The 24,548-nt window shown below is 36.5% G+C and overlaps 2 protein-coding genes across 4 annotated transcripts; one reads left to right on the top strand and one right to left on the bottom strand.

The window, feature by feature from the left end:
* Positions 1–408: 408 nt before the first annotated feature.
* LOC113050947 (reticulon-1-A-like) lies at positions 409–14,066 on the bottom strand. 3 transcript variants are annotated; one of them, XM_026214434.1, is made up of 7 exons: positions 13,470–14,066; positions 7,913–8,120; positions 6,354–6,492; positions 2,370–2,439; positions 2,203–2,249; positions 2,011–2,069; positions 409–1,404 (listed from the first exon to the last, which is right to left on the bottom strand). In XM_026214434.1, the coding sequence occupies exons 1-7, from the start codon at positions 13,876–13,878 to the stop codon at positions 1,362–1,364; spliced, it is 975 nt and encodes a 324-aa protein (XP_026070219.1). In that variant the 5' UTR covers positions 13,879–14,066; the 3' UTR covers positions 409–1,361. The 3 variants fall into 3 exon arrangements, with proteins under 3 accessions (XP_026070219.1, XP_026070221.1, XP_026070222.1); XM_026214436.1 differs by lacking the exon at positions 13,470–14,066 and adding an exon at positions 11,971–12,180; XM_026214437.1 differs by lacking the exon at positions 13,470–14,066 and adding an exon at positions 10,473–10,590.
* A 7,039-nt stretch (positions 14,067–21,105) lies between these two features.
* Positions 21,106–22,880, top strand: LOC113050948 (ubiquitin-40S ribosomal protein S27a). Its single transcript, XM_026214438.1, has 6 exons — positions 21,106–21,196; positions 21,299–21,363; positions 22,074–22,128; positions 22,203–22,288; positions 22,385–22,516; positions 22,629–22,880. Exons 2-6 carry the CDS (start codon positions 21,316–21,318, stop codon positions 22,776–22,778), a joined length of 471 nt encoding a protein of 156 aa, XP_026070223.1. The 5' UTR covers positions 21,106–21,196; positions 21,299–21,315; the 3' UTR covers positions 22,779–22,880.
* The last annotated feature ends 1,668 nt before the right edge of the window (positions 22,881–24,548 follow it).

Below are 24,548 nucleotides of genomic sequence, written 5' to 3'. Positions count from 1 at the left end.
ACGAAGACATGCATACATTTTTCAAATCCTTTTTTTGTCCAATCCAAATGTATATTTTTTTAAATCAAAATATATATATTTTTCATTTATGTGTGAGAATGGTTTAAATTCAACTAAACCATGCAATTCTGTTTTTGTCCTTATAGATTTAATTACAATAAATGCATATATTAGAGACACATATTTTTTTTACAGGTTCTGAAAGCATCTCCATTCAAGGATCGTTTGTTGAGAAACAGTAAATAAGCGATTATATTGGGATTCTTAAGAGCCTGTTGCGCTGTCTCATAAGGGTCGAATAATGTTGCCAATTCCGCACTTCCATACAGCACCACTGGATGGCGCCAAAGTACGTGACAACCTGCAGTGTAACTCACAAACAAAGCTTCTAATCAGGCGACAAAAGCGTTTAGTTTGTCTACAAGCTTTATTGGTATTTTGTCGGCTTATTTTTCACAACGCATTTCACAGACAGTCTTCAGCATATTTTCATCAAAACTGAATTATCATTTACAAATGACCTGCATGAAGAAACAGAGCTTGAAGTTTTAGAGTGTGTGCCGTTTCAGGTATTCGATCCACGATGGAGACGGCAAATTCTGCAAACATGATGTTGATTTTGACATGATAGGAAGGTGATGGGCCAACACAGCATACCTTCTAGTTTGCTTTTTATTTAATTCTTTTTAGTTTTTCACTAAACTGCTAAAAACAATGAATAGTTGGGTGCAATATGCCATAACAGATAAACCCTTGTTATGTGCGAAATAAAACTGCTCTTAAACTCTGCAACAGAAGACTAGAAGCATCTTCACCTCGAACACGACTGAACTGCATCAACTTTAACACAGTTACACAACAACACCACTGTGTTCAATGCACGCCAAGTACAACCGAAAAGGGAAGAAATAAAAGAGCTAAAAACAAAAGACTTGTTGTGAAGGAACTTTGTAACCAAAAGATTTACTCCCTTTATCACAATGAAATGAATCAAAATGGCCTTCAAATGAGGTGAACGCTTCACTGAATGAATATTAAATTAAAAAACCTCATCAATTCCTGCCTTTGCCAACATCAGCTCCTCAGACTACATTCTGTAATGGTGTTTACTTCAAAACATGGAGAACTAGATCTACTGTGAAAGTGATGCCTCCGCTTGTGAGAGAAACTGATAAGAGGTTTAAAAAGGGTTCATTCTCAGTTACGCTAACAACTCAGACACTGGGGGGACGGGAGGGGAGGGGGTAAAGTTTACATTGCATCGTCTAAGGCCTTTGTCCAAACCAAACACGGTTCTGTCTGTCTTCGCTTGTTCCACCATCACTTCTCGTGCACGGAAATAACACACTAGCTAACTTTCTTCACTCTGTCTTTGGCTTTGCTCCGGGAATCTTGGCCTGGATCCTGTTAAAGACACACAAACAAAAGAGTAAGACTACAGTCCATTAGGAACAGGAAACCCATACATTTATACTGCTAATAACTGGTTTAGTAGTATTTTAGTTTAGTAATTTATTTAGAAAGTGTATACTACAGTAAGTGTGTGTGTGTGTATGTATATATACACACACACACACACACAACTTGAAATAAAATTAACATTAAGTGGAATAAAATATTAAAATAAATATATATATATATATATATATATATATATATATATATATATATATATATATATGCCACTTGGCAAGGAAGCTTTTTTACATTCAATTTCATTAACTTAAATATTTGTTAATATTAAATATTGATAAAAACCATATAGATAAAAATTTAAAACTACATAAACAAAATAAGCAAACAAATAAATACATAAGTGACAATCACCCAAGATTACTTTCAAAGACTAAGATTGAAAACTAAAATAAAGTCTCAATATTAATAAAAACTATCACAGTATTCCAGTGATTCTAAACTAACACTATATGATCTACAATTATGTTCAATCATGCAACACAATCATAAAACACATTTTTGGGCTGGTTTATTAAAGAAAGTAAACGGATTTACTTTGCCAGAACATCTTTGACTTGTTTGTTCACCAGTCCATAGTAATGGTCAATTTGTGCCTGCATTAGGAGTGAAAAATAATAATTACGGCATTCAGGTATACATCATAGGTTTATGAAGACTTCAATAAATACTTAAACTTAAATCAACCATGACAGCTGCCTGAGCCAGAGGTTATCAATGCCAACCTACCTGATGCTTTTCATAGATCACCGGCCAACTGAAAGCACCTATGAGACCTAAAAAAATAATAATTGTGAAAATTATGGCACATTTTTATAATTCTGACAAGTGCCAATTAACTGAAAAAATTGTGCATCCATTTAAACAAATAGGACTACAGTCCCAAATGGACTTACCCAAAATAAGAATGGTAAGACCATTGAACAAGGCACCAACATAGGTCAGGATCCACATGAGAACTGCAAACTGGAAGAAAAGAGGAAACCATGTCACCAAACGTACAAGAGTAACAGGCCAGAGGAAACACGCTAGATACATATGACAAACACATTTCAAAACTTATGCAAGGTGATGATTACTTGAAGGGATATTGTTGAGATGACGTGCTAATGAAACTCTTTCTCCTTTATAATTAAACAACTGTAAAGAGCTCATATATTGTAAAATCAAATCCATCAATTCACATTAAAATGAAAACATGATACATCCAGTTACAAAATAGTTGGATGTCCAATGTCAAAGTCTAAAACATTAACACAATATTGTTACTCGTTTACAAGAGGGCATTTACATAAGAGTATTAAAAAAAAGTTATTCAACAAGGATGCATTAAATTGATCAAAGGTGAAAGTAAATAAATTGTTTATTCTAAAAATAATAATAATAAAAAATCTGGTTTCAATCGAGAAAATAAACAATGCAGCAACCTTTACCTTGATATTTCTATTCTGATATTTGCCGTATGATGTATGTATGAATGACATCGAGTGGTTAAAACAGGTATTACAGTCCAAATTCTAAATATTGGAGGGGGGGGGGGGGGGGGGGGAGTGTATCACCAGGCCCTGGTTCTCAGACTTAACACAAAAGCAGGTTGCCAGATTGATGACACCAACAAGAACGAGCACACTTGACGATGAATGCAATCAAATAAGCATTAACTGGTAACCCGGATTGGAGAAATACAATTTGGTAAAATGGCAGTAGCCGGGTTTTACAAACCAAAACCTAGAACGGCATCTGGCCCAAAACGCATTTTCAAAAGGAGAAAAACTAACTACAGCATTGTTTTTCAGATAAACAAGTAGGATAACTTCTGAAATATCTGCAAATATTAGGTTGAAAGCTCAGCCAAGATGAAGGAACAGCTGATCATAGTTGTATATGGATTGCAATTTTGAAATAGATTTAGTAGCAGAGCTACTGCAAGCGATTTTTAGAGCTGCAAATCCATTTATCCTTTGCTGAAATTTCCGCGTCTTCGTGGAGAGAGCACGTCATTGTTGCTTAGCAAAGACAGACGCCTCAGGGGCGCTTCTGCCCGAGGCTTTGGAAAGGAGGAGAAAGACGCGCCTAGCGTTTTCCACACGTTTTTAGGAGCGATATGTGAACGGCCCCTAAGGCGCTCACTCACTCAGCACGCGCTGAAGGCTCGTTGCAAAATGTCGAATGCATTTAACAGACCAGAAATAGAAGATCCTCCAATAACCAACAGGTCTGGTGTTTGGGTGCACTTTGGATTCCCTGTAAGCTATAATGGTGATGACAGAATGAATGGTAAATAGTAAGATCTCATATCCGCGGCTATAACGTAAATGTAACGTAAATGCAGGCTTTTGCCCTGTTTGAGTCAGTTGGAAATGTCTGTCTAAATGCTGCGGGGATAGTTTGTTGCGTGTATGTTTCTCCTCTTTTTCGTCTTTCCCCAGATACTGACACACTAAGGTGATGTCGGCGTAAATGAGTTGACATGTTTCAAGTATTCCCGCTGGTGTTTTTTTTTTTTTATTCCCGCTGGTGTACCCTATTGTCATGTAGATGCAACATACCGTTGTTTTTTTATCCACCACTCTCTTGCCATCACCATTATAGCTTAAAGGGAATCCAAATTGCACCCAAACACCAGACCTGTTGGTTATTGGAGGATCTTCTATTTCTGGTCTGTTAAACACATTGGCCATTTTGCAACGAGCCTTCAGCGTGTACTGAGTGAGCGAGCGCCTGACTGAGTAGCCTAACATTAACATATAACTATAAGTTGGTGTTTTTTTCTTCTTCGGGAGTGTCAGGGGCGTTGCCTGTTATGTCGTTTGGGTTATTGGGCTACCTTGTTGAACGCATATCATTATATTTCTCTCTCTTTTTTTTTTTTTTCAAATATAATTAATTAGTCCAACGAACCGTTCGGTACATAATGCGTACCGTATACCGAACCGAAAGCCTCATACCGAATGGTTCAATACGAATACGCGTATCGTTACACCCCTAGCAAATATTATGGTATTTTTATACTTTGAGAGTTAAACTTGCTGTATGTAAATGTTTGACTCCACTAGAGTCAGAAAGACGGTCAAAATGGTGTTGGGAGTGTAATTTTAAATGCCTAATAACTGACAATTTTCCTAAATATGGACATTGTAAACGCAAACGTTTCACTTAAAAAAATAAAAATTTGCAAGCTGACCCAACAAATGGCAGAGCCCGTTTAAAACCCACCGGCATGTAAAGGGTCACTTGTAACTGGACGCGTCACTCAATATAGCTGACTGACCACACAGAGACTGAATGCTGGGAAGGAATCTAAGCGTCCAGCTGCTGAAGACCTCCAGAGCTCTGAAAGGGTAGCGGGGTCTGGCTGTAACTCTATCCACAGCCCATAACCACCGCCCCCTTCACAGGGCACTAAATCTCCTTACACGGATGCTTCCATCCACTGGGCTGCCCTGCATTTGAGTCGTGGGTCAATGCAGCGCCAAGAAAAGCCATGAGGTGCTGATTTCACATTAATGTTACTGGCGCTTTTCCATTACACCGCAAACTTTGCTGAGAACATGGCGACTCCTTAAAATGTCAGACATCTTGACTCGAGATTAAGAAGGGTTTATCCCAGGATCCAAACATGGATTTAGTTCTGCTGTAAACCAGATGACTAGTGACCTCTAGTTCTGCTGTTATCAACTATTTAAGACTTATAGGCCCAGAATTAATTTTCAGAAGATTGTTTACATTTATTTTTTATATGTATTGTTCTGTTATGTATTAATATGTTTTTATTTTTTCCTTATTTTCAATATGATTTAAATGCATTGTTTTTTGAATGGCCGAATCATCAGCACTGGAATGCCCTCAGCATGGCAACATGGGCCTTTAAGCAACAACGCATAGGGAGGTGGAAAGTGTGGTCCAGATATTCATTCAAGATCATTCAGCCTTGCAGCAACCCTTGTCATGTGACGGTGTCTAAAACAGAGAGCATCACGTGACTAAAGACTGACATTCCTCAATGCTGTATCACAGCTGATACTTTAACCCCGCCACCTCCAATAAAAACCTCTATTTCTATCCCGTCAGAGCTCAGTCCAAATCCTCAGCCTGATCAACAAAGGCTTCTTTGTGGAGCCATTCATGTCCCGCTCCTGTAACATTATCAAACACCCCAAACCCCGCCTACAGAAAACACACGTGAGGCCTCTGTGTGTCTCTGATTCAATGCACTGAGGACACAAATCAGCACACACTATGAGAGAACACAGTTGATAATGAAGTAACGTTAGCTGAAGTTTGGAGACCGTAAGGTTATTCAAAGTTTTTGAAAGTAGTCTTATCAGTCTTCAGGTTGCGTGTATTTAATCAAAAATCTAATCAAATGCAGTAATACTGAAAATATTACCACCATTTAAAATAAGCATATTCTATTATTTAGTATATGTTAAAATATTATTTTTTCTTGTCATGGAAAAGCTGATACACTGATTTGGTGAAGAAACACTTCTTACTCATACCAATTGTTCTGCTTCTTGTTTTTTTTTTTTTTTTTTTTTTTTCAGGATTCTTTGATTAAAAGCAAGTACAAAAGAATAGCATCTATTTAAAACAGGACTCTTTTGTAACATTATACATGTCTTAACGGTCACTGATCATTTAAATGCACCCCTGAGAAATGAAAAAAAAAAAAATAATAATAATAATCTTAAACTATCAAAACACTGACCGGACTATAATATAAATGTGTATATTAACCCAACCAATCACAAGTGGAACTGTTTTCATATACATGTGAACTGATTCTTCATTTTAGACACTAGAGGACAATTTTTAGCTCAGAAAGTCAGAGAAGACAATCAGGATTGGATGTCCTCTGGTCTCCTGGAAGAACAAACCTTGAGCGAGTCCACCAGATCCTCCACCAGGAAGAGTCGTCGCAGCTCCTTAATCAAAGAGTTGAAGTGCACCAGAGCCGTGTCACCATACTTATGAGCCAACTCTGAAGAGATCCCCACATCTTTATCCAGATACATCCTGTACAAAAGAGCAAGGAGGAGATTAACGGGAGACTGAAGCTCTGTTCCATGAATCTGGAGGGTTTGCAACTAATGGTGGACGCTTCTGAAACACTGCTTCGAGAAACTTCGAAACCTGCAAACAAGCATGTATCAAACTGCTGAAGTCACATGATTTAGCAAACAAGTAAACAAGACTGAATTACGTCATTTCATTGCAAAATTTCAACTGTTAGCTGTTAGAGCAACCTCTGGACCCATGAACAAGTCTTTTTTTTTTTTTTTTTTTACCTGATCTCAGATCATCGTTACACATTTGTATACATTTTTAAATGACATTCATATAATATAAAGTGTAGTAGTTATTAAACTCTTATTGGCTCGAATATCCAAAAAACAAAACAAGCCCTACAATTAAACATGAACGTACTATACAGAAACTTCATATTTAAAGACATTAAATGATTTGTTCATTTCATTAATTAGATTACACTTCCAATAAAACATTTGTAATTGGTTTGTTCAAGGAACTTTTATGAATGTCTGGCCTGAGATTATTGCATTTACACCGTTCTGCAAAGCAACTGGTTCAAAGTTTCGAAAAGCTTTGTTTCTCCCACCACTAGCAGCAAAACACTGAAATTTCACAAGTCACAATTTTGCCTTTATGCACTTTTTAGTTAGCCTTGTCTAGTGGTTATGTTACTTATACCCATTTAAAATATTTAAATACAAATTGCTGTTTATTACCATTATTTTCCTGCAGCGAACATGATTGTAAATAATTCTCTCCTAGTCATTTACAGAAAATGTAAAAAATTATATGTACAATCTGATTTGTACAGTTATACACACATATATATATATATATATGTTTTATTATATAAATAAACATGCTAACAAAACATGTTTTGCTTAAGAAGCACCATTTGTGCAGAGAAAAAAAAAACAACAGGAAGTGTATAGGTTTCAAATATGAGGTTTCCTTTCAAGTAGGATGTTACCTCTGAAGGTAGCTGACTATGCAGTAGACAGAAAACCAGCTCACTAGTTTTGAACAGAGCCTAGTGATCAAACTGAAGCAGCTAAAACAGGCTTACCAAGAGATACAGAAGATTTTGCAACCACTTTACTTTCAAAACAACTTTAGGAATATTTAAGTGGTTGGATTTCTGCCGTTTCACTTCTATTACACAAGCGAGGCTTAACATTTTGGCAGGGACTCAAAACCAAACAGCGTGTAGTTCAAACATAAGCACCTCATGTAAGCCCAGAAGCTAAGCTCCACAGATCTTACAGAAACTGGAACACAAACTGATCAAAGCAGGATTATCCTAACCGTTTTACTCTCAAGGCAATGCAAAGTGAACTAAACGTGGTGTGGAAATACGCGAGGCTGATGCCACTACAATGTGTGTGCAACATGTGTGGCTCCTCACTTGAAGGGGTGTCCATCTTCAGACTTCTGAACGGCCTGTAAAATGCCTTTATATATCCTGAAGGAGATGGTGACAGACAGCAGGGCAAGGGTCATGTAGGAGATCACGCTGATAATACTGCACGCGCTGAGAGACAGCAGCAGGAGCAGACTGGCTCCAAACACCACCCCCGTCCTCGGAAGATCTCGCCAATACAGCAGGTCCACCACTGCGACAGAAAGCAAGAGTTACGCCAGCCCCAAACACTCCGATGATGCAACTTTCCGCTTTAATGCAAAAAGGAATGAACACTTTTTACATGCAGATGGGCATGTTAACAGTAAACAGTGTGTGATTGAGTTAATTTACTGTGCAGAATTACTAAGAAGAACTACAGCATATTTTTTTTTATATATATATATATATATATATATATATATATATATTAAACAAACACAATAAACAAAATGTTTTTTTAAATCCATGTAAAGCCAATATATGTGTTCTGAGTTTGTCACACCACATTAAACACTCCTGCTAAGTTCATAAAACAAGTGATCAAAATCTTGAAGAAATGGGCGGTACCCTCTGCTCTCAAACGCTGGGGGTGTGTCTGCGGTCTGCACTGATAACCACACCAACTCTAGGAAAGCTCTAACTGTCAGATACTGCTACAGACTGAATGCAGGGTTCCCACACCTTGATCAACTTCAAATTCAAGGACCTTTCAAGGACTTTCCAGGTCCAATACCCTCAAATTCAACTTAATGTGGGGACACCTTGCTCTCACTTGAAATGTAGCATCAGGTTTATCTGGTAAAATACACTGTTACAGTTTTCATGTGTCAAACCCATTTTTGTTTTGTTTTTGGCCATATGACAGATATCTGATATTCTATTTGTTGTATTTCTGTTTTGCATAAAACTGAAGATTATTCAGTACATTTTACACTGTATTCTAAAATGATCTGAGATTAACTTTTGCATGGATTTTTTTGAAAAGAGCTTCGGCTCATTTTACCAGAAGTTCTTCTTGCCTCATGGGTTTAGATTATCGAAACAAGCAAAGCAATTCAACATTCATTTCCAGGTGTGTCTGTGAAACATAGAAGTACCCTCCTAGTAGTTTTGTGCACGCATGAACGTTATGTAGGGTGACCACATTTTAGTTTTCCAAAAAGAGGACAGTGGGTGTGGGTGGGGCTGGTTGAAAACATACAATTTCCATTCCTAAAATACATATTTTACAGTCACTGCTATGCATATTGATCATAAATACAGCTAAACAGCTTCCTATCAGTGGCCCTCCTTCACAAAACTTAACATCTAGCACAGTTTTATCATAAGCAGAATGCAAAATGTTTCAATACAAGCATGCACATATACACACACACATACACACACACATACATACAACACACAACTTCTTAAATATTACTTATCTACAACACTGCTGAATTTGAACACAAACTAACATTATAATGTATTTTATAAAATATTATTATAATAATTCTGCACAGTAATTTACACTCCCATTCATTATAGCCTACTCTTCACTGCAAGTTGAAATATAAACCAACTTTTGGTTTCATACGGTTTACATCTTCAGTAGAGTTATTCATCACTGCTAATAATCTCAAACTCACCCATATTAATCAGTTGATCAAATCAGCCAAAATGAAGCTTTATAAACAATTTTTTAAAAGTTTATTTCGAAATGTGTTGATTGCACAAATGCAAGTATGTTTCAATAGCTGTCAAGCATTTAAACTTTTTTTAAGACAGAATACAGATCTTAATCAGAAAATGATGTGCAAGTAAACACGCTCCATTATTAAATTAGCTAAATAACGGTGGGTTCTCAGATGAGGATATGGAACGGATTATTTCAGTATACAAATTATGACCACACTGAACATCCAAACTCCATTCAGAAACAAAATAACTCATGCACACGCTAAACAAGGTCACCATCACGGTTTCACAGGACGATTGTGTTGAATCCTGACTTTACAACAAACCTAGTCTGTTCGTGCTGAGGGAGGATAAAAATAGGACAGAAACCTCACAGTCAGTCAAAAACCATTTAATAATTAAACCTTATCTACAATATGTGCCAATATATCGGATCAGAGTTCATTGCACGCGGCATCTTCTCTCACTGCAATTCTAAAAACCAATGCATTTATCGTTAATCAATAACTCAGAAGCACTTGGGCTCGTTCATGCTGCCCTTACTCTTGTGATAAAAGACCTTTGCATAAGCTCATCGAAACAGAACCGTTCACAACTACTAATGCTTCACATTTTCGAAGATCAACGCGTAATGCATTCGTATCTAATCATAATTATTCATATTAATGTGAAGTGTTATAATGCACGCCTGAAAATACAGTAAGTAATTTGGCCTTATCAAGACCCCCGCAGTAAAACGGCATTTTTTCATCATGCTTTCTTTGTAAATCATCGACAGTGTGCGTAAACACAAATCGAAGTGTAAATAAGGATAAACCAAATGTGACGCATGGAGGAGGGGTGCAATCACAGAGCATTTAACGGTCTTCTTAACTCTCTAACTAACCTTGTTTGGAATCCATCTCGCTCATCTGCGACCGGACAGCCAGGGACAAGAACACACGGGAAGCACGCCGCACCAATGACAGACGACAGTTCCGGTCGAACGAACGGATGAGCTTCAAAATAAAAGTCTACCAACTCTGTCACGCGGGTATGGACACAAGTAGGGTTTGCTCAAATAATAATACAAATATCGATTACAGTTATATGTATTAGGAAAAAAGAAAAACACATTTGGCCAGTTGACTTTGCTTTAGTTAAAAAACAAAATGTTTGTTTGGCCAGATTTTTTTTTAAATGTTACCGAAAAAAAGTATTTGTATTTATTTATTGAAAAGATAGTCAAGCAGTATTATTAGAATTTAAAATGCCTGTTTTCTATTTAAATAAATTTTAAACTAAATTATTCCTGTGATCAAAGCAGAATTTTCAGCATCATTACTGCAGTCTGTCACATAATCCTTCAGGAGTCATTCTAATATGATGATTTGGTACTCAATAAATATTTATTATTCTTATCAGTAATGAAAAAAAGTTGTGCTGCTTAATATGTTTGTATAAACAGTGATACTTATTTTTTCCCAGGATTCATTGATGAATAGAAAATTAAAAATAAATGTATTTTAAATAAAAAAAGTAGCGTCCTCGTCCTCAAATTGAATGTGCTCTTCTTTCTGACTGCAAACGTTTGAACATATGTGCATATTAAATGTTTAACATTAATGGTCACTGCAGCAGAAATATCTAGAATAAACAGATTAGCCTCTTTAGGTTAAAGCCACCGATAACCAGTTATTTTATAACGTTTCCTTAAAACTGGAAATACAATTTACATAATTCAATTGGAACTCATGGGAGGCAAATCTAGACTCAAAATGACGTCTCACCCTAGGTCTATCCAGGAAACCCTTTCATAAGCCAGCATCCAGGGTTCACAAAAGTTTAGATCAAACGTCACCCTTCATTCCATGTTCCCAGCTTGATTTCATCGCCACAATAAGTGCCAACGTGCATAAACAATTTAAAGAGCATTTCCTCCCATTCCAAGATTCTGAGAATAGCTACAACACAATAAGACAAAGTGCTTATTCTGCTTAATGATGCCAAATATATTATTATAAAACAAATTGTTGTTTAAAACTCCTCACGTTGCAATGACTCCTCAAGTTACTGTGAATGACTTTGACATGCTGCATCATATTTTCATTAACTTCTTTCAGAAATGCACGGAATTCAGATTATGCCGTCAGTTCAACATACTGTGCGACAAACGGGCAGTTTGCCAAGAGAATTCTCCAGCAGAGAGGTAAATTCTTGCCGTTCAATATGCTTTGTAATCAAGACACCCCTGACCATTTACATTCTCTCCCCCAAGCACCTTTGCAAGCAAAACCTCAAACCAGAACTTAAAGCTTTATCTAATAACACTTATAGACAAAGCAAGCAGAAAAGCGGTCTCTTCAGTCCATTTTCAGGCTTTTTAGGGCAAAACAAGCATGTACCCTGTTCTTTCCAGTGCTTTATCTCCATCCCTGAGGTTGTCATAGAAGTCGTGTTATCTGCATTGTCATACATTCCAGTCTGCAGAAGAGGAGGTCAGGGGTGAGGAAGGAGGCACGAGTCTCTGGCTGGGGCAGGACAGGACTGAAGGGTAGAGAGAGACGCTGGGGCTCTCCTAGCAGAGCTGCCTGATCACGTTCTGCAAAGGCCAGCACTGCTGAGGTCAGCTGACTGAACGCCGTGTTCTAGTAACATGAGGTTTCAGCACAACATCAGCTGTGTCACTCCGCAAACCGGACACTGTTTGTGTTCCTCATGCACATACAGTTCCATTTTCAAAATGCATTATTAATAATGTAAAACTTTTTGGCTTGTCCTCAGTGTTCCTATGAGCAAATCCGCACATTCTGAATATAAAACTGAATATATTTAAATAAATATATATATATTTTTTTTAATAAAATTTTAGATTTAGGAGCATCACATTTTCTTTACAGAAACATCAAGGACCATGAATATTTGTATTATTATTACCAGTAACAAATCAAATATCAAAACATTTTTCTTCGTTGAAATAAAGCTGAAACTAAAAAGAAAAAGTAATTAAATTAAACAACTAAATTAGAAAATGAGAAATGTTGCCTTAGCAGTAAACTGAAATCACATCAAGTTGAAGCGATAAAAAAACTAAATGAAATAAAAAAAAAAACACTGAACTTCAGACTCAATTGGTTATTTAGGCAGTAATGATGATGATACGTCTTCATGAGGATGATTCATGGGTCACTGCGTTTTCCTCAAGGTCAATGACACTAAACTCGGTCAACGAACTAAACTCACTTTTGTCCAGCCTGTATTTACAATAGGGAGGTGCACATTAAGTATGTGAAGATAAATTAAACAGAAATAAAAACAAAGAAACATTTTAAAAAGTGTATATATAAATATAACTAGATCCACAATTAGCACAATTTGGCGGGTTTCTTTTCCTGTCTGTAACACACACGAGCCACACGATGGCGATAAAAGGAAGCTTCAATAAGACGACGTTGAAATATTGGAAAAGTACCCAATGATTAGAGTTTCATATCAAAACGGTTCATCAAACTCACACGAAGCTGATTTTTTTAAATCACGTATTATATAGCAATTACAACAAAGTGTAACCTATTCACTTAACCATTTTTTGGCTGTATAATCATCTCAACGTGTGTTTTTTTAATTGATAAAAATCGGAGACTTTAATATAAATTAGAATCCTTAAACTGTGTGCAATAGAAAAAGTAGGGAACTTAAACAGCCAGTCAGTCTTGATTAATACATGTAACGTTAGCTTGAATAATTCAAACGGATCTTGACGACATGCCAGTTGTTCCTGGTGTAAAGTGGTAACTTAGATTAAAAAATAAAAAGTTTATTACGCTTATTTCAGTTTGTGATAATAATTACAAATCCCCGATTTAAATCCAAATTTTAATCTACAAATTGATAATGTACTTACATGAACAACAAGATTTAGATTTGGATGGTGTGACTGATGTTTTCTCTTCTTTTTCTTCCGGTTTTGCTGTCGCACCTCCAAAAGCACAGATCGGTGCTGGTTTGACAGCTTCTGGTTCTGGTTTAGAGGTGGATGATGGTTCTGGTTCTGGATCTGTAAAGTCCAGCAGATGAGGCTCTTCGGTACGTGGCAGCGTGGACCTGTGCCTCTCAAGCGCATCTTCCGCTCCTCCGACCAGATCTAAGATACTACCGTAGTCTGGAGCTTTAGCGTCTGCCTCTCTTTCAAAGAAGTCACCTTCTTCATCCATCAACGACTTCGCGTGTTTTTCTTCTCTGTATTCTTCTTCTTCAGCATCGTGAAAGCCATCTGAGGGTGTCGTGGAGCTTATTTCCGTCTGGTCATCCATTGTTAGGAATAATTTTACACCGGTGGATAAGAATGACTTATTCAAAAAGTTTCCTCTGGCGAGTTTTTTTATTTGAATGTCTGAGAAAATAACTTTTCAAAACTTCATGAACACACAAACGGGTGTGCGACAGGTTCAGCTCAGGCCTAAAATGCAGAACTGTTTCTCTATATGACTAGACTGTAGAGGAAGTATATGCAAATTTGGCCAACTCTTTTATTGGCTGAACAGTGCTGAACCCAAGAATCGCCTTGCGTAGAATGCTACGTGCCTAATTAGGGGCGGGGTATGCAAATTGCGGGAATTTAATTTGGTAAGCGGCGATGAGGGGGCGGGGCAGTGGCTACAATACGCTTTGTCGCTTTCTCTCCCTAAACGGAACTGTGGAGAATGGCTGAATGATGCTTTTCAAATAGTTTTAAATTTAACAGCGGTTTAAAAATGCGCGAATGAGCTTACCTTTGTTCTTATATGTAAATGATAGTTATATGTTTTTAATATATATAATATATAAGATGTGACCTAACTATTGTTTAATGAAATCAACAAGACACGTGCTGCCATGATAAAGCCATGCGACACACTCCAACCTTGACTATTAACATTTCATGCGTTGATTGTGAAATCATTAAATATTGTTGCGAAAACAATTCTTCGGATGATTCCGTGTTTGTCGATGTGTTGCAACATAAACTAAACTGACTCGTGTGATCAAAAATAAGTCGAGACTGCCCTGTTTGGATCTTTTTTGCCTATAATAAGTGTTTTAGTTTATATCGTGTCACTTTTTATATAAAACACGTTACTGAAAAAAAAAAAAAAAACTTGTTTTACACAATTTTTTACAAGCCTTTAGCCCTCTTATTGGTAGTTTGTACTTTTTTTTAGCAAATAAAAGTAATTTTACAATTCTAATATATATATATATATAAGTATATAAATATATATAAGTATATATATGTATATAAAGCCATATGAATAAAAAAGATTCATAAACATAAAATATATCTCTCTTAATGTTCAATAGACTGTTTTTAAAAAAATCTGACTATTATTTTATATTTAATCTCAGGCTTTATAGGGTTAAGACTCCAGAAAATTCTGAACATTGTGTACTTGGAACACATATGTTATGTAAATGTTATCTTTTTCACACGCAACACAAAAAAAAGGAATCCAGGTGGATTCCAACTGTGAAATTAGACATCTAGGAAAATTACTAATTAATTCTTATCCTCATGGTATTCCAATAGATGTCTCCGGTCATTCCTTTAGTGTGAGTGAAAACTAAGTCTGATCAAATGTATAGTGAACTTTAAAACATTAACAAAAGCAATATGTATAGTGATGCAAGCCTTAGCAAGCACTATGGCCAAACATTGCACAACTTGTGAGCTACTGATCATCAGCTGTTTTAACAGTAGTTGATCTGTTGAGTCTTCTTGATATTATTGCCGATTCTGGTGAGTCAGTGCATGTCTGCTGGGCAGATGTCATTGTCTGTCCTCTGTGCTGTAAAAATGAGACAAAGGCATATTTGAGGGATAGTTTGTCCTCTCCAGATAACAGCAGTATCCATTGTCATCCAAGTATCTATGGGGAATCAAAGCAAACCAAACCAGTTCTGCAGGGTCTTTGTGCTGTGCTGGAGCCGTGCCTGGGCTGACTGATAACCTGACTTTGCCTCTTGATTGATTAACCGTAGAGATGTTTGGTGTACATCTTCTAATCTGGCCTTCTATTTCTTTCTAATCTTATTTTCTAGTACTTTGGTTTGTGCAAAAAAGGATTAGCTTTAATCACCTTACTCAAGTTGCTGATTCATGTAGCAGTTATCTTCACATCCATAACAGTGAGTCAATGAAGTGCAATATGTCCCGGAATACAATGCTATCATATAATGCTATCATCTACTAAACAGGGGGAAAGGGAGACTCCCAGAGCATTCTTAAACATTCGCAATTACCATCTTTGATGAACTAAGGTTAATTGAAATGTATTTTGTGTATATAATAATTTGTATTATGTTCTAAATAATGATAGGTAAAAATTGATAGCCTGAATGCACTGTAAGTCGCTTTGGATAAAAGTGTCTGCTAAATGCATAAATGTAAATGTAAATGTAAATAAGCAATCAAGGTCACGCAATATTCTGGATAAAGTGGTTCACTGATTTCCCAGACAGGGTTTAACTAAATTCAGGAGTAGGCTTAATCTAGAATAGTTAATAATGGTTTAAAAATTTCTTTCTGAAACACAGATTAAGAACAAATTACTATCCCCTGGACTATGGAGTCCTGAACTATAATAAACCTGAATAAAACCAACTGCTCGGAACTGAATTAGCATGAGAGGTTAAATGGAATGAAGCTTAAAATTGTATGGAACTGAGAAGCAAACCCAAGGAAACGATGGCAGCAGAAATAAGGACTACAATTAAAAAAACTATAAAAAAAACTATAAATAAAACTATAAACTATAAATATGAGGGAACACAAATGTCAAATTCCCTTTAAGGGGTCATATGACGTTGCTAAAAAGAACATTATTTGGTGTAATGCAATGTGTTTATGGGGTTTAATGTTAAAAAACAAGTTATTTTCCTCATACTGTACATTATTGTTCAATGTATACCTTTTTACAAAGCTCATTGTTCTGAAAGCGAGGTGTACGCTGATTGGCTTGAACAGTGTTATAAATACAACTTAACCCCTAGTTGTGTCTTCTTTTGGAAGGCCAAACAAAGTAGTTTCACTTTCACAATGAAACAGCATCTCCACAACATGGCACCGGCAGCAACAACAAGAATAAAAGATTTGCAAATCTTATGCAAATCTTCCCACATTGTGACATAGACATGTGGGGGAGTGTTAGAATAAGACGTTTTAGCAGGAGGGCGTGGTTGACTCTTAACTTTTATTAAGAGTATCTCTGTGTGTTTAAGACCTTAGTCTTTGCAACTTTATAGATCTCCGTTATGCACCAAGAGCTTGTAACACTCCAAAGAGAAAGAAAAAATTTTAATCGCATCATATGACCCCTTTAAATTCTGTCTAGGACTATTTAAGACTATTTACAACCATAGAAAAGCTAGATTTATTTTAATCTGGTTTAGAGTTTGAGTCTAGGACTAGGCTTAATCTCTGTCTGCAAAATTGCCCCTTAGTATTTAAAGAGATAGTTCACCCAAATACTGTCATTATTTACTCAAACTCCACCTTTCATTTTTCTTCTGTTGTGCACAAAAGAAGCCATTTTGAAGAATGTTGCTAACCAAATAGTTGACAGTAGCCTTAACCTCCATTTTTTACCTATATACTGTATAGAAGTCAAAATGGTTACCGTCAACTGCAACTTTCTTCAAAATATCTTCTTTTGTGCTCAACAGAAGAAAGAAACTCAGTGGGTGAGTAAATGTTGACAGAATAAAATTTTTTAGGGTGAACTATTCTTTAATGAAAAATTTCCATCAAAACATGATTATAAGCAAATCAGTTAAATGTCATCCTTACACTGAACCTGAAATGTAAACTGTCAAAAGTAGTATAGGGAGGAAGAGACATTCCATGAAAACTGATAGATTATTGTGGCTCCATCTCTCTGTCAAGATATTTCAGGGGTTCTTTGATCAGGTTGTTATGTGGGTTTTTTGTTCCAAATTTGGAAGAAGAATCTGGCTGGTATTTAATAGTGGAATTTGCAGGTCAATGAACTGTGATCTTCACTCACTAACAGCAGGGGTGTGCTTCACTTGGCAACCAACAGCACTCATATGCAAACAATCTCTAATTATCACACTGCACAAGCTTATCCGTCTAAATTCTTTAACTATTTATTCCTTAGTAAGATACAAACAAATCATAACATTAGTAATTGCATAGGTGATTTCACCAGGAACTGCCTTGTTGATAAAAATCAGACTCATTATAATTGGTGACTGAATGTTCATGCATCATATCCTAAATTTAAGATGCTCTCAATGAAAATTAAAGGGGGTCATAATGTGATAATGTGATTTCAAGTTTTCTTTTCTCTTTGGAGTGTTACAAGCTGTTCATGCATAGATAAGATCCACAACGTTGCAAAGACTAAAGTCTCAAACCCAAAGAAATATTCTTAAAAAAAAAAGAAATTAAGAATCCTAAAGCACCTCGTTTAAACATGCCCCCACGTCTACGTCACTATGCAGGACAATTTGCATAACACCACCCAAATGTTCATGCAAAGAAAGAAGGCATAACTTTTATTCTTGCTGTCATATTTTTGCCACTGCCGCCACTTCGTTTGGTCTTCCAAAACAGGACAAAATTAAAATCAGTGGTTAAGTTGCATTTACAACACTGTTCCAGAACAGTTCAACCCAAATATTCAGGTGTGCAGCAGATTTTTTGGAGACCTAGAATGCCATCTGTGTTTCTATAAAGTGGGGCAATTCCAACTTTGCGAGGACAGTCTGGTGCTTCTGACTCACAGTCTGTAAGTACGTTTTCATATTTAAAGAATTTGCCACTGACTATTCAAACGTGAGTTTTGAGCAGTGAAGAGTAGCGCTTGTTGTTTCTCAACAAATGCAGACATGGTTTTATGTTTATGCTGTGTGATACGCAATGTGTAAAAAGACAGTATAAGTCATTATAATCAGTAATGTTAATCGTTACAGTACTGTTAATCCCTGGGACATGGCATCACAGTATGTTAAGGGGCATAACGTTTCTGTCACATGCTTGAAGTATTCGGCCAATCACAACACTGTATAGCTGACCAATCAATGTACACCTCGCTTTTCATAACGATGAGTTTTATAAAAATTTGCACGTTTCAGAAAGGCAGGGCATAGAGGAGCAACAATAATGTACAGTGTGTGGAAAATAATGTGTTTTTTAACTACATAAACACATTGCATTACGCCAAATACACAAATTTGGCAACATATGACCCTTTTAAATAGTGTTTTGAAAGCTAAAGAATATTGCAATTTCTGTTTTTATTTACTCGCGCTCATAAACTTTTTGTTATTGTTACTAAAACCATCCATCTTTGGCAATTGAAATATAGCTGAAATCAGATCAAATATAAATATTAGATAAAACAAAACACAAACAAAGGTAAATGTTCTTATGGTACTAGGCTAGTCTTAGTCACTTAGCCAGACCTTCAAATTGATGGCTCGTAAACAAGGTCTTTCGTCTTTCGTGAGAGGGTTTGGGATCACAGAATCTTTTTTTCCAGATGGAACGTTAAAGAACACGATACGCATGTCTCCTGGAAATCCTGTATAATTCAACCAATCCGACTACGACTTCGAAACTCCTGAAGAGTTTCCACTTGTGTGTGCCATATACATCAGACATTTAGCCTATGGTCCTTGGACGTGGCGTCTGAGGCTGAGAATAGTCTAACTGAAATAAAATGTTTAAGTTAAAGTACTGGAAAATAATAAAATTAAAATTGAAATAAAAAATGTGATATATATTAGTGTTGTAGTACTCGAGACTATTCTAGGTCTTGTGACCGGTCTTGAGACTTTGATGGTCTTGTATTTGTCTCGGTCTCAAGCACATTTTTCATGCAGCTTTTAACTTCTCAGTTTGTTAACTGGTGGACTGTGGATTACTCATTGATTATTGTGATGTTTTTATCAGCTGTTTGGATTCTCATTCTGACGGCATCCATTCACTACAGAGGATCCATTGCTGAGCAAGTAATGTAATGATCTGTTCTGATGAATAAACAAACGCATCAATATCTTGGATTGCCTGAGGGTGAGTAATTTTTAAGCGAACTAAAACATTTTGGGTGACCTACTCCTTAAGCATGAGTTTCAAAGTGTGAGTGTGTACATTTTATCTACAGTGAAAGTATGCAATGCATCCTATCTATCTCTTTGTTACTTTTATCTGGTGTTATCCTTTGTCTGAGAGTATTCATAATCACTGAAATGGTGCATGCCCTGTGCTATCTTATGTCAGATCTACGACTGCTGGTTAGAGCTGGGCTCCACCCTTGATCCTCAGCCATGTCCTGTATCTACTTGCTCCTTCCCCCTGAGCATTTACCACAGGTGGAGCCAGTCCTTTTTTTGGAACATTACGTGTCATGGCACACACAATTTGTAGGCTTGTACTGGCCCCTTTCTTCACGGAGCTGCTCTATAACATCATGTAGCACCATAGATGTCAACAGGAATCACTCATGCCTGCTGGGTCAATAGTCTTGTATCTAAAGGCCATTTCATTTTTGTGTTTAAATGATGAGTTGACCTCTATGGGAACATACTGTTCAGAAACACACCGCACTCATCCAGCTCTGAATGCACAACTACAAAGCACTCAGTTTCTTCATTCTGCTTTTGCACAGCAAAATATTAGAGTTTTGGCAATGAGAGATGACACAAGAGCCATGTTATGCACAGGCTGTTGCCTTTGGTTACTAAATCAAGATTACACAATCTTCACAAGAAGGGTTGTGCAGTTAATTGGGTAAACTGGGGAAGGACCATATGCTTAAACAAAGGCTGGAAAGGATGCATTATGTAATACGACAATGAGGAAGAAAAATCTTGGCATGCTTGTCAGGAGAACTTTGCTGGACATTCCATGCATGTGAAAGAGCTTTAGGTCCAGAGAAAGCATCAAGTGAACACAGTGAGTCAACTGAATCTGTTTTCATTTCTGGGGCACTGGTGCACAAAACCTCTTCTTCCTTTGTAGGCTAGCACCCTCGTTGTACATTCCTGCCACACACCCTCAGCAATCACAAGATATGAATTCCATAGTAATAATAATAATAATAGGCCTATTAATAATAATAATAATAATAATAATAATAATAATAATAATAATAAATCATAAAAAAACAAGAGATTGTAATTAGGCTTTTCCATAGGGCAATATTGTTCTGAGAAAACCATATCTGTATAAAAACAGGGATGAAACAGACTTATTGTAATGTAAAGTTTTAGCTGTAGAAATACACATTTATCAGTCGACATATGGTTGAATATTCAGACACTGTAATGTGTTCAGTTAAAAAAAAATGTTACATCAAAACTTCGATTTTAACGTCTTAGTAAAATATAAATACAATATGATATAGTTACGAGTTATATGTCAATGGTTAAAATAACGGCTTCTATACTACTAATTAAAAACTAAAATTAACCCTTTTCAAGACTGTTAAATACAATAACTCACTTTTGGGGGATTTCTCTATTTTATTTTTTCCCTTCAGGCAGTTCGTCGGGCAGCCTTACAGCGCTGAAGAGCACGTTGTGCCGTTTGCAGGACCCTTTTCGATTTCCGCCATCTCAGAGCTGGTGGTGAGTTACTGTTACGAACGAATAATAGCGAAATAAATGTGATATTCGTACATATACCTGCCTTAAAATGACCAGAAACATTCACCTCTGTCTTATACACAGGTGGATTGAACATCAAGATGCAGATCTTCGTGAAAACCCTCACAGGGAAAACCATCACCCTCGAGGTGAGGCGCAGACGAGCCGCGCTACACTTTTATTCCAGCGCGTGCTGTGATGGACTAATAATCTGTCACTATATCAATCTTTTAAGTTTACAGTAATAGTATAGGTAACGTAATAACGCGAGGAAACTATATTTTTATGGTTCCACAGAAGTCATGATTAATGCTAAGTCATTTGGCTAAGCTAATTTAGATTCATATAATGTTAGTAGAGGATTTTGGAAACAAATGTAAGTTAACACTGTAAAGTTCGTCAAGTCACCTTTATTTATTAAGCTCTAAACAATACGGGATAGTGTCGAAAGTAGCTCTACGGTTTAAACATGAAAAACGAAGACAATAGAGAAAACAGTTGAATGCATTAAAAATATAATAATGTTTTAAATATGGAGTTTCAATGCAGTTAGGCAGTTTTTACTTGTATAATTACAGCCTCATTACTAAATTGTAGGTGTCAGTTGCAGTAAGCATTTGTCATTTAGTTAACTACCAACTTACAGATAAGATGGATTTTAGATCATATTCAAATGCATCAAAACGTTAAACAAAAGAAAAAAACCCTACAAAAAATACCAGAAAATATTTAAAATAACAATGTAGCAATCGCCATTGGTCTTCTATACATTTGAAGTGATTAGATATTGGTTTAAGTGCAGTATACTGTTTTTTTTTTTTTTTTAAGACCAATCTCAACTAGCCTTAATGTGTTTTAGGTTGAGCCCTCTGATACAATTGAAAATGTCAAGGCTAAGATTCAAGACAAAGAAGGTAAGTTGTCAGCTTTTTTGGTTTTGAGTTTTCAGTATTGCACACATTATGACAGTAGCGTGTGTTGAATGCAGGAATCCCTCCTGATCAGCAGAGGCTGATCTTTGCTGGTAAACAGCTGGAGGACGGACGCACCCTCTCTGACTACAACATTCAGAAGGTCAGTGAATGGTACAGTCATACAGAATTTAAGCTTTCTTGCTTTTACTATCGTATAATATATTTCAACTTACTCCGTTGTGATTTGTTCATCCAGGAGTCCACACTTCATCTAGTGCTGAGACTGCGTGGTGGTGCTAAGAAGAGGAAGAAGAAGTCCTACACCACCCCCAAGAAGAACAAGCACAAGAGAAAGAAGGTCAAGCTCGCTGTGCTCAAATATTACAAGGTCAGTGTCATTCATTTGCTATATTCATTCATGTTTTTTAGCAGCAGCATGTGTTCTGTATTCAGCTTTGGGGTCACTATTGTGATTTTACAATGTTTGTCTTCATCCTCAGGTTGATGAGAACGGCAAGATCCACCGGCTGCGCCGTGAGTGTCCTGCAGATGAGTGTGGAGCCGGGGTGTTCATGGCCAGCCACTTTGACCGTCATTACTGCGGGAAGTGCTGCCTGACTTACTGCTTCAACAAACCAGAGGACAAGTGAAGTACAGTCCTGATGACATGCTCTTGTGTGATGCGTGAGATTGTCTGTTCTGGAGCTCGTACTTTGTAAATAAAGTTGTGGCCTGACACATGAAAAAAAAAATCTCTTGAGTCTTAATTTAACTTTTTTTCCCACAATTTTAACTTTATTAGTCATTCGAACTATTATGCTTAAATGCATTTCTTCAATTTCATTTTTTTTTTCTAAATAAAAGCATTAGTAATATTATTACTACTTCTGGTTGCATGGCAGAAAATGCTGCATGACTGGGTTGTGTCCGGAACAGTAGTGATCTCACCTGAGGGCAGCTGAACTGAACAGGAATCGACTTATTTCATCACAAAACTCCTTTACTTAGCACTTACAATGCTGTCTGTACATAAAGTTGGGGGAAAAAAGATAGCTTGTTTATAAGAAAATTACTAGTTGTCTTAATTTTAACCCTTTAAAGACCCAAGCTTTGATATTCATATTTTTTTTTTCACCCTTCAACATGTTTTTAGGAAACCATGGGTTATAAAAATCAAAATTTCCATTTCGGCAAAAGTTTATTTTGCTACAAAAAGTTAATACTTTGAACTTAATTTATGTAAATGCATAATATATTTCAGTCATGGAGGATAGCGTCATGACATTTTCTGACCATTTAAATACTGTTATAAATATATTAATATTAAGATATGTCAATATCTTATATCAAGTGGTAATTTTAATATAACTTAATAAAAAAAAATTGTCATATTAATGGGATGATAACCAAACAGCACAGAATTTTTTATTATTATTAATTAAACAGGCTCCAGTGTTGTATTTTTGCTACACTTATAAAAATGGTCTCTAACGTATGTTCAGAATTCCATTGCATTTAGACATATAGACATAAAACTTAAATATATGGCAAATACTGTAACTCTTTTTAATACTGTATATAAATCGATTAATTTGTTCCAAAAGTATTAGAGCCATTTTGAGTGACTTTATCAAGCTTTGACAGTTATGTCCACATTCATTCCTAATAAAACTGTTGTTTTGTTAAAAATGCAAAAGGTTTGCTACTGTTACATTTAGATTTCAGGCATATTTAGTGAAAATGACGAACTTGAGGAAAATGTATTTGCTTCATACAAATTATATTCTGCAATTCTGCTACACTGGGTCTCTGAGGATAATCAAATATTGTAAATGGCGCTGATATGATGAGGAACTCAGTTCCCTGAAATGCTCCAATGTTTCTTGCCTCCTGAGCAGCGATCTGACTCTTCCGCAGACTGTCCAGCAGGGTGGTCTTCCCATGGTTTTCATGACCCCTGATGGTCACCACAGGGGCTCAAGGAACTAACTGAGCAGGATCTCAGCAGGACAAACGCTGAGCATGCACACAAGGCATCCAAACAGTCTGGTTTGTGTAATCTTGTCATCTGCAATGGACTGCTGTGACCTTTCTGATGAGCATTAGTGAAGGGTTCGACCTTTCGAGACTGACCTGTTTTGCAGCCAGGTGTGAGATCTGCGGACAGGTGTGTGAAGGTCCAGGGGCCCAAGCAGGTAGAGGAAGATGTGGGCTGCCTTGATGCCAACAGGACGACGCAGTCCTGCCAATAAAGACTGCTATCTGCTTCTTTGCAGATTTTCTAATAAAAAAATTAAGCTTTGCATACCAAAATAAATAAATAAAAATCAAACGTTTATATGCAGACAATGTGCAAGTATTATATGAATCCAGGACAATCAATATACATACAGTACATCTTAGAAAACAAATTACTTTAA

This window comes from Carassius auratus, chromosome 31 (assembly GCF_003368295.1).
Source record: "Carassius auratus strain Wakin chromosome 31, ASM336829v1, whole genome shotgun sequence".
Classification (NCBI taxonomy): Eukaryota; Metazoa; Chordata; class Actinopteri; order Cypriniformes; family Cyprinidae; genus Carassius; species Carassius auratus.
The sequence above is the reverse complement of the archived record's forward strand: the minus strand, read 5'-3'. Positions and strand labels throughout refer to the sequence as shown.

Bases quoted from the DNA above. Each gene is read 5' to 3' on its own strand.
- LOC113050947 (XM_026214434.1), bottom strand. From the start codon at position 13,878: ATGGATGACCAGACGGAAATAAGCTCCACGACACCCTCAGATGGCTTT. The intron at 2,250-2,369 runs GTAAGTCCATTT...TTATTTTTTTAG, and splicing joins TCTTACCATTCTTATTTTGG to GTCTCATAGGTGCTTTCAGT. The intron at 1,405-2,010 runs GTAAATCCGTTT...TGTCTTTAACAG, and splicing joins GTCAAAGATGTTCTGGCAAA to GATCCAGGCCAAGATTCCCG.
- LOC113050948 (XM_026214438.1), top strand. From the start codon at position 21,316: ATGCAGATCTTCGTGAAAACCCTCACAGGGAAAACCATCACCCTCGAG. The intron at 22,129-22,202 runs GTAAGTTGTCAG...TGTTGAATGCAG, and splicing joins TAAGATTCAAGACAAAGAAG to GAATCCCTCCTGATCAGCAG. The intron at 22,517-22,628 runs GTCAGTGTCATT...CTTCATCCTCAG, and splicing joins CTGTGCTCAAATATTACAAG to GTTGATGAGAACGGCAAGAT.